Below are 12,678 nucleotides of genomic sequence, written 5' to 3'. Positions count from 1 at the left end.
ATCTTTGTATCCTGATCTTTGAGTTTCTGATTTTTAACTTATAATAAAGTCCTGCAAATAAAATAGCTCACATATTCCAGGTTCTGGATTCATATTACTGAAATCCTTCCTAAGAGAGTGCCACTTTATGTCTCACTGACTAAGTCATCCTTCCTGATATCCCTGCTGACAATCGCCATTAGAATCTGTGCATTTCTTGACTCTGAAGTGGAGACTCCAATACTGCGAAGATAGTGTGAAATTTGGAAGAACTCACCAGGGATCATAGTCCTTGGAAAGGTTCCCAGTTTGACAAAGAGGCTTAGGAGGGAGGGAGTCCTAAAGCCCACAGTGCTGAAGCACACCCAGTCTGCACCAATTAACAAAATGCTCACCAACAGTTGGCTGATAATAGAAGTTTGATCCGGTGAAGGTCTGTGGGAAGAAGAAAGGGAAGGTAGATTTGAGGGGTTTTCTGTCCTTTTCTCAAGAATCCTGAGAGGGAGCCAGGTGGGGTGGTGCACACCTATAATCCTAGCTACTTGGAGAGACTGAAACAGGAGGATCACAAGTTTGAGGCCAGCCTGGGCAATTTACAAGACGCTGTCTCAAAATAAAAAGGGCCAGATGCATTCCTGTAATCCCAGCTACTTGGGAGGTTGAGGCAGGAGGATTGCAGGTTTCAAAGCCAGCCTCAGCAACCTAACCAGGCCATAAGTAACTTAGCAAGACCTTGTCTCAAAATATGAAAAAGGGCTGGGGATGTGACTCAGAGGTTAGGTACCCCTGAGTTCAATCCCCAGTACCAAAAAAATAAAAAGGGTTTGGGATGTAGTTCAGTGGTAAAGGGCCCCTGAGTTCAGTCCCCAGTGCCACCAAAAAAAAAAAAAAAAAAAAACAAAAAACCCTGATGGAGAGGGCATGACTTCAGACTCACCCAACACTGTTAAGTCCTCTACTGACTCCCTCCTCTCCTTTATCTTTTTTCTCTTCTCTTACCCCTGGCTATTAAGCCCTTACCCAGCCTGATCTGGGCTGGGCTGCCCACTCCCTCTTCCTGTCCTGTTTAGAAAAGAGAACCCCAGATTAGCATACATCTCCTGTGGCTTCATGCCTACCCAGGATGAGGGAAGCCATGTGTCTCACTTCCCACCGGTTGTATCCCTTAATTTCCTGCCAGGGAACTAGCTCCAGACAGCTCCAGAGGCCCAAGTGTTCAGGTTGGCTAAGACTAAGGGTTCTGGATGGGCTGGGCATTCGGCACCTCTGAGGTCAAAAAAGATAAGTACTGATAAAATGCTCTGATGAGAATACACAGCAAGGTTTAGTTCTACCCTCATTCCAAAACTCCGAAGTAGTTGTGGAAGAGGGAAATAAGAGGCCCCTTAAAAAACATCCCAAAAAGAGCTGGGCATGGTGGCACAAGCTTGTAGTCCCAACTACTTGGGAGGCTGAAGCAGAAGGATTGTTTGAGCCTGAGTTCAATGACAGTCCAGGTAACACAGCCAAACCCTGTCCCTGTCTTTCCCCCTTCTTCCCCAGTACTGGGGATTGAATCCAGGGTATGTTACCACTGAGTCACATCCCCAGCCCTTTTTATCTTTTGAGACAGGGTGTCACTAAGTTGCTTAGGGCCTTGCTTAGTTGCTGAGGCTGGTATTAAACTTGCAATCCTGCCTCAGCCTCCCAAGTCATTAGGAGTTATAGTCATGTGCCACTACACCCAGCTCAGACCATGTCTTTAAAAAATTTTTAAATAAAATTTTAAAATCCCAAATAAACATCAATTCTCAAGAAATATCTCATGGTGCTTCTCTTTACACTAGATTGTCACCTCTAAATTCTTCCAGTATTTTAATTCTGGCACCTCCACACTGCTTTATGGAGTCACAGAAATAGCAAGGAAGGGAGATCAGGATGTGAGAAAGATTTCCCCCAATTTGTAAGTCACACCTGAGGTCAAATAATCTATTTTAGCTAAAAGTCAGTCCCCACTGTAGTCAGACAAGGAGATTTCAGCTTCACTGTGGAGGATAAAAGAGAAAATATGCCTGCCTTCTTCCTATCTGCCTCCCTCCCTCTTTTCCTTTTCTTCTTTCCATCTTTCCATTCTTCCCTTATAATAAATGTTTATTGGATACCCTAATCTGATTTTTAAATGCTATGCCACTCAGATTGGAAGCCTCCGTGCTTTTGAGAGTCCATGATTTCCCTTATCTCTAGGCAAAGAGTTAAATTTCCCAGAGCTGTAAGAAGATTGGGTGGAGACGAGAAATGAATCATCTTCTGGCACCCCCAGGGTGACATACCTGTTTGCTGCCCCCACAGACATTCCTGGCTCCTGACTCAGTGAGTAGGTGAGGCTGGGGGGTCCTAAGGGGAGGGGAACCTGCCCTGCAGAAACCTTCCTTCTCTACCCCATGCAAAGCAGGGATGTGGAGATGAGTGGGACCTGTGAACAGGGTGAAGCATTTAAAGGAACAGGAAATGGAAGCAGGCCAAGGAAACTTAAACTTGGTGAGAGAGCCAGAAAACTGGTACACTGCAAAATAATTTAAGACAATTTCTGCCAAGCTCTGGAGTGGAATTAGACTGAGAGTAGTATAAGAAAAGGCTTTCTTGATTCTTAGAAAGTCCAAAACAGAAGCAGGGTATCACAGCATGATGTGGTTCTTTTCAAACTTATTTTTAACTCATGAAACTCCAATATACAAAACAGACATATGTGTGGCTATTTTAGCCAAAGTTGTGTGAAAATAGGAAACCCAGACAACCTGTGCTTCTGCCCCATGACAGCTTCTAGAGCGCTCTCTAAACAGTTTGAAAATAGCTGTAGTTGCTTAAAGATCATGAGGCTGAAGTCAGCCCCCTCCACCTCCCAGCACACCGTTTTGTGATCTTGATTATTAGGTGATTTAGCTGCTCTGAGCCTCAGTTTCTGGGAAGAAAACATGGTCATATACATTGCTGTGAAGATTAAGGTATAAACTGCTTGGCACATATAAATGATGCTAGCTGCTCTTATCTCTGATCTCTAGTAAAGAGCTGGAAAGGGGCAGCTCTTTTTGATGGTCAAAAGAGCAATCTTGGTGCAAACATCTGAAATGTTTTCCTAAAAAGCAAGGGATATTTGAATAGTGTGTGTGTGTGTGTGTGTGTGTGTGTGTGTGTGTGTGTGTGTGTGTGTTGGCAGTTGGGAGGAGTACCTTGCTTTTTCTGGAAGGAACCACAGTGGCCTGCCTGACCTCAGTGACTTGGCCTTACCTGAAGTACCTGCCTAGTTCTAAGAAGGCAGTGTTGGCATTCATCAACTATGCCTTTGGATCTACTGAGCCAGTTTGAATTTCTTTCTCTGAAGTAACTATATAGGAGAGAAAAAATACTACCTTTGCTAGAGAATTTTAGATCGCATATTTTCCCTGTTACTTCTCAAATTCTTGGGTAGTAACAATTTCACAAGCCCTGGGTCTCAAATTTCTGGAGGGAATCTGGCAGTGTAGAAAGGATGGGCCTGGGGTTGCTTGAATCTTTGTGAGCCTGGTTCTGTCTAGACAGCCCTGTCTCATCTTAGGATCAGCACTATCTCTTTTTCCATAATAGAGGATCTGGCACTTACCTGGCTCCAGGCCTTAAGAGGGTTTTAAATTCCAGCTCTGTCTTCTGTGTACAAATTTTGCTGGAGTCACTGTGGGAAGAAAGGAATAATGGGACACACTTACCATTTTTAGGGAACTCTCTAGGAGAGAAATAAACCCAGGACAGCTGCAAACCCAGAGGTAGAATCAGGTAGATGTGAAATTATAATTAAATAAATGCATCTACATAAATGTAAGGAGTTAGGGCTGAGGGTGTAGCTCAATGGCAGGGCACTTGTCTCATATGCATGAGACCCTGGGTTCAATTTTCAGTATGGTAAATAAGTACATAAATAAGTAATAATCATAATCATAATCATAATGTATTGTATTGGTAAAACAGCATATCCAAGTCTCTGTTTATATGTTAATGGGAAAGGGAAGGTGGCTAGTCAAATTTTGATGTAACATGGTTTTGAAATTTGGAAAAGTTTTTAAAAAAACATGATCAAGTGAAAGGAATGAATGGCCACCATGAAATTTCCAATGGAATGTGGCATCTTTATCTGTTTTACCTTCTAAGACAGATTTTTTTTTTTTAATTACTGCTGGGGATTGAGCCCAAGGATTTGCACGTGGTAGGCAACACTCTACCCAAGCTATACCTCTAGCCGCTAGACAGATTTTTCAATTAAGAAATAACTGACATACCATAAATTTCACCCTTTTACAGTGTTCAGCTCAGTTCATAATTCACAAAATTGTGCAACTATCCACAGTATTTAAAATTAGGACATTTTATCACCCCAAAAGAAACCCTGTATTGCCAGACATAGTGGTGCATGCCTATAATCTTTGCAACTCAGGAGACTTGAGGCAGTAGGATCACAAGTTCCAGACCAGCCTCAGCAATTTAGTGAGGCCCTAAGCAACTTAATGAGATCTTGTCTCAAAATTTAAAAATAAAACAAAAAGGGCTGGGGATATGGCTTAGTGTTAAGCACCCCTGGGATCAATCCCCAGTATCAAACCAAACCAAAAACACTCTGCACCTATTAGCAGTGGGACTGAAGTTTTTATTTATTTATTTATTTGTTGGTACCAGGAATTGAACCCAGGGGTGCTATATCTCCAGCACTTTTTATTTTTTTAATTTTGAGACAGGGTCTCACTAAGCTGCGTAGGGCCTAAGTTGCTGAGGCTAGTCTTGAACTTGTGATCCTCTTGCTTCAGCCTCCTAAATAGCTGGGATTACAGGTATGTGCCATTATACGTGACTTGAAATTTTCAAAATGTCAAATATAGACCAGGAAAAGAAGGTAGTAAATCTTATTTTTGGTTTGGTTGAGGTTTTGGTGGTGGTGTTTAAATATGTCACAGACAAAGAGGTCTGACACCATTGTAGATAGCCCTAGTAAGTGTCTGACTGGGTGATCCACAGCATCTGCTTTTGCTGTTTTTGGAAAAAAAAAAAAAAAAAATCCTTCAACAGCCACACACTACCTTAGGACAGCTCATTTCTTTCTTTCTTTTTGGTACCAGAGCTTCTGGGATTACAGGTGCGCACAACCACGCCTGACATCATTTCTTCCCACATATATAGTGCAACCATGAGTGGCCAGAGCCAAGATGAAAAGTCAGAGGCTGAGAGAAAAGAAGAAAGACGTTCCTTTCCCAGGACCTACACCATTAAGAGACAGTCACCAGACCTGTCTGGTCAGAGAAATCAGGTCACCTCCAGCGCTAAGGGGAGTCACCTGCCCTAGCACAGAGTCTCTGTCAGGTTTGGAACCTTGAAATTCAATACGCCACCAGGAAAGGAGGGGAGATAACAGGAAATCCAGAAGGTATCAATGTACCAAAGCATCCCCTGTAGAATTAGGGACTGTGACAAGAGCCTTTTAGATTTGAGTCCCATGAATGTGGTCAAATTTGGACTCTGGGGAACCTGATGAGGCTGGACTGAGTTCCCTCATCCTGCCAGGCCTGTATTTCTGCGGGGTCCAGCAAGCAAGCAAGCAATCAGTCTACTTTGGATTAAAGCTGCTCTTCAGTGCTGGCCCTGGCTGATTATTCTGCTCTGGGCCCAGAAATGCTGCAGAAAGCCTAGACTCACTGATGTTGGAAGGATTAATAGCTAACATTTGTTGAGCACATATCCTGAGCTATTTACACACATTTCTTTTCTCAAACTTCACAGCAACTTTAAGAGTTTCGAAAGTACTGTTTTTTAATCACCACTCCCAACCCTTTACTAAAGAGGACCCAAAGGCAAGCGAGGTCAAGAGGCTTGGGCAAAGTGCGCTGGGAACCAAGCCCAGGCAACCTCACTCCAGAACCCCACATTTTCGCTTTTATCAGTTGGAGAGCCTTTAGTTCAAGCCTCTTATGATACAGAAGGGAAACTGAGGCCCACGGAAGCATAATGGCTTTTCCAAGGTGGCAAAGCCAGTCAGGGCCACAAGCTTCCAGGAGACTGGTACAGAGCTGCCTCTGAAGTGTGGTGGGGCGTCTTGGTGGCTTTGTTCCAGTCGATCCTGCTGCCTAGCCCTGGCCCAGGCACCGCCGGGTGAACGGGTGACTCAAAGGGCGGGGACTAGGTTTTGCGCTCGGCCTCGCCGGATCCCGCTGCTCTGAGGAAGCCGAGCTCTTGGTCCAGGCAGGTAGCAACTTGTCTAAGTGAAACCGGGAAAGTACCGCCCTTCGGCGCTCGGAGGGAGGTTGGGAAGCCGCTCGGTCAGTCAGCTCGTCGAGCGTCTGCCGAGCAGGAACCGCGGCTGAAGCACTAGCTGCTTGTGCTCCGCGGTTCACTCCCTGATTGGCCAGGAGGGTACCGGGGCGGGACCCTGGGCGGCTCCCTCCTGTGATTGGGTGGGAGCGGCCCCAGGCCCCGCCTCCAGTCCACGGCTGCATAGGAGGGCGGGAGCTCGGTTGCAGCGGGTCTCGGCGTGTTGCTGCCTGCGGGGCTAGGAGGCTGGGGGTTCCGCCCGCCGGGCTCCCCGCGGACCTTCCCACCCAGCTAGCCCTCGCGTTTTCTTTTATCCCCAGCTCCATATGCTGGGTGCGTTCCCTTCTTAGATCTAGGTTTTTAATGGCACCATACCCCTGCCTCAGATCTGTGCATTGAGGGGACGGCTCCCTGCTTTCGAGTCTGGGGTGCGCAGCGCTGTCCTCACACCTCGCACCTGGGACCTTACTGGTTCCCGGTTCTTCTAGATCTGAGCTTCTCTTTCCCCTGCCCCGCAGCACCCTTTCATCTTCTCAGCTGGGCAGAGGAGCCTCAGCAGCGCTCACCTGACTCCCCAGACCAGACCAGTTCGGGGCCCCTCCGGTGAGAGCTGGACCCCCGCCTCTCACCTAGAGTCACCGGCCCCCGTCTCTGTTCAGCGAGCCAGCCCCAATGGATGTCATGCCCTAAACCAGAAGGCCAAAATCAGTCCTTCTCCCAGCCCATGGCCAATGACTAGAAAAGACAGGAGGAGTGTCACAGGAACTTTATTGAGAGGAAACAGGGTCACACCCAGCAGACATGCTTTCTCTCTCTCTCTCTCTGTCTCTCTCTCTCTCGCGCTCTCGCTCTCCAAATCACACACAGTCACACACTCTCTCTCCTCTCATCTCTGGCCTCTGCCACACAGTCCATTCTCAGCCAGGGGTGGGTGGGACACTCCTCAATTCCTAAGAGACAGCGCGGGTGGGGTAGCCCAGTCAGGGGTAGAGTCGGGAGGGAAAAGGGTGCAGAGAGCAGGGGTGGGGGGGACCACCAGCGGTTAGAAGCACCTGACAGCTGCATGAAGAGTGGATCCCCAGCCCACGGTGGGCTCCGCTCCACTGCTCCCTCCAAGGCTTTCTGAGTCGGGGCAGAGCACTGGAAAGGGTTTGGAAGGGCAGGGCCTCCCGCCCCATACTGGTCCTTTTGGAGGGCTGGGGACTGGAGGGCAGGGCTGCAGGTAGGTGGCAGGCAGGCTCAGCTCTGGGGCTCCTCGGGAGCCTCCACACCCTCTTCCCCGGCGTTGTCGGCTGTCCAGAGGGTCAAGTTGTCTCGCAGCAGCTGCATGATGAGGGTGCTGTCTTTGTAGGAGTCCTCGCTGAGGGTGTGCAGGTCAGCCATGGCTTCGTCAAAAGTGGTCTTGGCCAGAGTGATGGCTTCCTCGGGGCTGTTGGCAATCTCATAGTGGAAGACGGAAAAGTTCAGGGCCAGGCCCAGGCGGATGGGGTTGGTGGGCGGCATCTCCTTCTTGCTGATGTCCATGGCCTCCTGGTAGGCTGACCGGGCAGAGTCGATGATGCGTTTTTTATCGTCACCAGTGGCCACCTCAGCCAGGTAGCGGTAGTAGTCACCCTTCATCTTCAGGTAGAAAACCCGGCTCTCGGCCTCCCCGGCCTCCTTGATAAGGTGGGAGTCCAGCAGGCCCAGTACGGTGTCGCACACACCCCGGAGCTCGGTCTCCACCTTCTCCCGGTACTCCCGAACCTCAGGGCCCTTCTCTTCAGAGCCTTCCTCCGTGCCCTTCTGCTCAATGCTGGACAGGACCCTCCAGGCAGCCCTCTGGCCGCCCACCACGTTCTTGTAGGCCACAGAGAGCAGGTTTCTCTCTTCGCAGGAGAGCTCCTCACCCTTTTCCACCGCGCCCTTCATGAAGGCTGCCATGTCCTCATAGCGTTCGGCCTGCTCTGCCAGCTTAGCCTTCTGGATCAGACTGGCTCTCTCCATGGCTCTGGGGACAGACAGACTGGCGGCGGGTTAACTGGCTGCCTTGGGACCAATGCTGGACTCTGTGCCTCTCCGACTCTCGGTCTGCCTTTTGGCTGGGTGGCCTAGCCCAGGGTAGGGTGGGGAGGAGCAGGGGCGGGACTGGGGCGCAGGACCTGCCTCCTTCTCCATTTCTCCCCACACCCTTTCCGGCTCTTCCTTAAAGGTAAAAGGGCTGGGATGTGTGAGTGAGTCATCAGGACAGTCAGCAGGAGAAATGCAGGTGTGGGCCCCACCTGGGCAAGCACCTATGGGGGCTCCAGGCTGCCTCCTGCTGTTCGGGGTTGCAATGCAAGAGTGCCCACATTAGGAAGTGGCCTGCATTCCCGAATCAGATCCTCCTTCCCAGCATCCTTCTAGGGCTAAGAATGGCCTCAGCTACCTGCTAGTTCACTCTAGGAAGAGCCCCGTGAGCCAGAAGCAGGAGGATGCGGTTCCCTCCTTGATTCAGGTTAGATAGCTCATTTCCATAGAATTATAGTTTCCCCAGCACTTTCACATCCCCGATCTAACTTCATTCCCATAGTATCTGTCTATGTGCACAGGCCCACAGAGATGGGAACACTAAGTGCCAGAGAGGGGTGAAATTTGCTCAAGGTCACAAAGCTACCAACTCCCTAAGATGCTTCCCCCACACCCTTCTCGCTTTGACTTTTCTCCCATTGACGCCTCTGACCTGTGAGTGTCAGCCTCTACCTGAAAGTGAGATCCAGGCTTCTTCCTGAGTCTACCTGAAAATCATCCCATCCCCTGGTCCTCACTCTCTCTCAAGGTCCCCTCTGAGCTCCCAGAATGCATAGGTGGCAGCTTTCAGGTTGCCACTTAATGAAGTGTTTAACAAGTGGCCTCTGACGCTCCGGCCCAGCCTTTGTAATTAGTCACCCAGTAGGTTCCTTCAACACCTTCCCCATCACAGCACAATTTTTTCCCTTTCAAGTTGGTGGCCTGTTGCCACTTGTCTGAGGACTTACCCTCTGGCTCTCCACGCCAGGTCACCTGCCCCCTTGGAGCTGCCTACTATCATGTATCAGCCAGGCTCACCCAGGGTGGGGGGCCCGCTGGTTGGCTGTCCCACTTTCCTGCCTGACTCAGACTGCCTTCGGTCAGAGGCTGGGAAGCAGGCCACTGGGGTGCTCAGTCCAGTTGGTCCCCCGGGGGGACGCCAGCAACCTGGGGATGAGACAGCGCTGAGGAGAAAGGAGATGGCATGACACATATCATTTTGTTTTATGGGGCGCAGTTCTAGCTGAGTGATGTCGCCCCAACAGCTTATCTTCAGAAGTTTCCCTGTCCCTTCTCTTGACCATAGCCCTACCCTGACCCCTTGAGAAAGGCAGAGAGGCCTTGGAGATGGAGACTCCTCTTTGCCAACTTCTGTCATTGCAAGTCGGGGCCTTGTCTTCAGGTTTCACCAAGAATCAACTAAGAGTGTGGCAGTGATCCCATGAGAGTGGCTGCCGGCTTCTTCTTCGCCCCGCCCTACCCAAGCTCAGAGGTGCTCCGAGGTGAAAACTCCCCTCTCGGATCCAGCTAGTTTGATCCTTGAGCCAGGGTCACTTCACAGGCCTGTGTCTCCCCAGCTTCTCTGAGTGTCTGAGCACTCACTTTGCCCACCTGGAGGCCAGAATTCTGAGAATTGAGCTGAGATCTGCCTCTTTGCCACAAGAAAAAGTAGGGACTTATGTGGGCTAATGTTATAGGGTTTACAAGAAAGCAGAAGGGATTTAGGCCTGACACCCGGAAGGCTTTTGCTCTAATCACAGCTCTGGACAGAAAATGATAGAAAGGAATTACATTAGAATACAACTTACAAAGAATGTCTTTAAGCAGGCAGACTCCCAGACTTTTGATTTTTTATTATCTCCAAAGTATTAATATGTCCTGTTTTCCATGAGACAGAGGAAACTAGTATCTTTAGAATCAACTGCCCGAGTTAAATTCTCACAAGTCATGGTTACCTTGGCCAAATGACAACCTCTGAGTTTCAGTTCCCGCAGGTGTAAAATGAGGCTAGTAAGGATTAAATTAGTTAATGAAAAGCACTTAGTAGAGTGGATGGTAACTATTACTATGTGAAAAGCCAGCCAACTTTATTATTACAAACATATACACACAAGCACTACCAAGAGCCAAGGTCTATGAAATGAGGAAGGGCCCCAAATCGGTCCCTTAGTTGAAGACCAGATCCTGTCCAGGTGGGTGTCCAAAGCGGGAGTGCGGGGGGCAGTTTTCCCCAGAGCCTTTCCTTTCCAGATCCATGCATGGTGAGGCCCTCAGCACTGCCTCCTTCCTATCCATCTAGGACACTCCTCTGGTCTCAGCATGCCCTGGGCCCTTAAGGACCTTCTTTTGGCACTATCATCCAGCCTGGGCTTCCCCAAGTTCTGGGGGAAACCTGGGGATCCCAGGCACAGTGGGAGCCTGGCAGGCCTAGGAATTTCAGAGTTTCTTCTAAATCCAAGGAGGAAGCATTCCCTTCCCATGCTTCAGCCAGGGGGCCTGGTGGTCATAGCACAGGTTCCATGCCCTCAGTACACCCAAGCAGACAACAGGAAGCCCTCTCATCCCCCTTCTCCTCTGTTGAGGCTCAGGGATGAATCTGGGAGTCAGGCTGCCTGACACCTCCTGCCAGCTCTGGCCTGTCGATCCTGACTCAGGTTCCTGTCTGTTACCTCCCTTTGCCTCCAGCTTCCATTTCCCAAGTCCAAGGAGCCCAGGCGGGCAGGAGGCAGCAGGCCCTACCTAGCAGGCACAAAAGCTCTACATCAGCTGCCTGAAGTCAGCAGGACAGGAGCTGGGGCTGCAGCCCAAGTGGGCTCTCCTCATCCTGCCTGCCACCGTCCCACCCTTCTGGAGCATCCCATCCTACCAGTATACTCAAGGCCCAGGTCCATATTCACCAGTCCTTTCTTCGCTGGTAGGAACAGGCTTTGAAGAGCCGTGCTACTGAGAAAGCAGCAGCCAGTTGCTATCTACCTTCTCTGAGAACAGAGATGGAGTTTTCTGTTTGCAACTAGAGGGATTCTAGTTAGCTTCCAGAAAGAACTTCAAAGTAAATTTCTCAGTCTTTACAATAATCAAATTAAACAGGTGACCAGAGAAGGCTCTAACACCTTTTCCTGGTTAGTTGTGAATAAGAGTCCAGTTATGTAGGTAAGGGCTCTCTCTACTAGTTGCCTTTAGGAATGGATCCTAGATTGCTTTTAAGTGATTCAGCCGTCATGAGTCTTTTTCTCTTCAAGGTACTGTGGCTCAAAGTACCCCACATCTCCTGTCTGGTCTAGAGATAATGCGGAATTTATGGAAAGAGAATGGAATGAGGTCAGGGTGTTGGACTACATTCCAGCTCTGTTATAAGGCCTTGGACAGGTCCCTTCCTGCCCCTAGGCTTCAACTTTCCCATTAGTACAAGGAGGTGGCCCATACCAGCTCCAAACCCCAGTAGAGTTTAGGGCTTCTCCAAGACCCCATCTATTCCTGGGGTATGCAGAAGGGTTAGCATTTGGGGCAGAGACCAGGTTCCAAACCTGGATTTGGTGCTTTGCCAGCTGGGTGACCTTAAGCAGCTCCTGCACCTTCCTGGAGTCTCAGTTCCCTCACCTGTAAAAAGGCTGAAATCAGCTGGGCGCTGGTGGTACGCAACTATAATCCTAACTACTTGGAAGGCTGAGGCAGGTAGATCGAAAAGTTCAAGGCCAGCCTCAGCAACTTAATGAGTCTCTGTCTCAAAATGAAGTCAAATAAGGGCTGGGGATGTAGCTCAGTGGTAAAGCATCCCAGGGTTCAATCCTTAGTACTAAAGACAAACAGAACAAAGGCCGACATCTTCTTGGGTTACGGTGAGAAAATGGGACCTGGCACTTGGCAAGCCCTTGCTAAATGACAGCAGTAATTAGTTTGTAATTTAATTTGGTACTTGGGATTGAACCCAGGAGTGCTTTGCCACCAACCTACACCTCCAGCCCTTATTTTACTTTTTATTTTGAGATAGGGCCTCACTAAGTTGCTGCTGAGGCAGACCTGTGATCCTCCTGTGAGTTGCTGGGATTACGAGACTGTGCCTGGTTTAGTAGTTTTCGGCTGTTGGTACGGTGTGCATGCCTGTGTCTCTCTCCATGTGGGATAGCAGCTGGGGAGAGGAAGGTTCCATGAGACTGTTTCACTGGGCTGGGCTCAGTTCAGGGGGTGTGAGTTCCAGACCGGAGTTAACTCCTGTGTTGGTCTGGACTGGGGCCTTTCAGAGTTCAGAGGTCAGCTAAAGTTCCAAGGTCTCTGGAATTGTGATGAGTCTGGGGGATAGAGCAGAGGCTGTAGGCCACTTTTCCCACCTCCCTCCTGGTTTTGCTGTTTCCAGAGCACTGGGGACAGGTT

General features: G+C 49.3%; 1 protein-coding gene across 1 annotated transcript; it reads right to left on the bottom strand.

Moving 5' to 3' along the window:
• Positions 1-7,086: 7,086 nt before the first annotated feature.
• On the bottom strand, positions 7,087-9,107 carry SFN (stratifin). The gene has a single exon (XM_079115237.1). The coding sequence runs from the start codon at positions 8,266-8,268 to the stop codon at positions 7,522-7,524; it is 747 nt and encodes a 248-aa protein (XP_078971363.1). The 5' UTR covers positions 8,269-9,107; the 3' UTR covers positions 7,087-7,521.
• Positions 9,108-12,678: the final 3,571 nt, after the last annotated feature.

Source organism: Sciurus vulgaris (assembly GCF_902686455.1).
Source record: "Sciurus vulgaris genome assembly, chromosome: 1".
NCBI lineage: Eukaryota > Metazoa > Chordata > Mammalia > Rodentia > Sciuridae > Sciurus > Sciurus vulgaris.
The sequence above is the reverse complement of the archived record's forward strand: the minus strand, read 5'-3'. Positions and strand labels throughout refer to the sequence as shown.

Excerpts from the sequence above, each read along its gene's own strand:
- SFN (XM_079115237.1), bottom strand. The coding sequence starts at position 8,268 with ATGGAGAGAGCCAGTCTGATCCAGAAGGCTAAGCTGGCAGAGCAGGCC.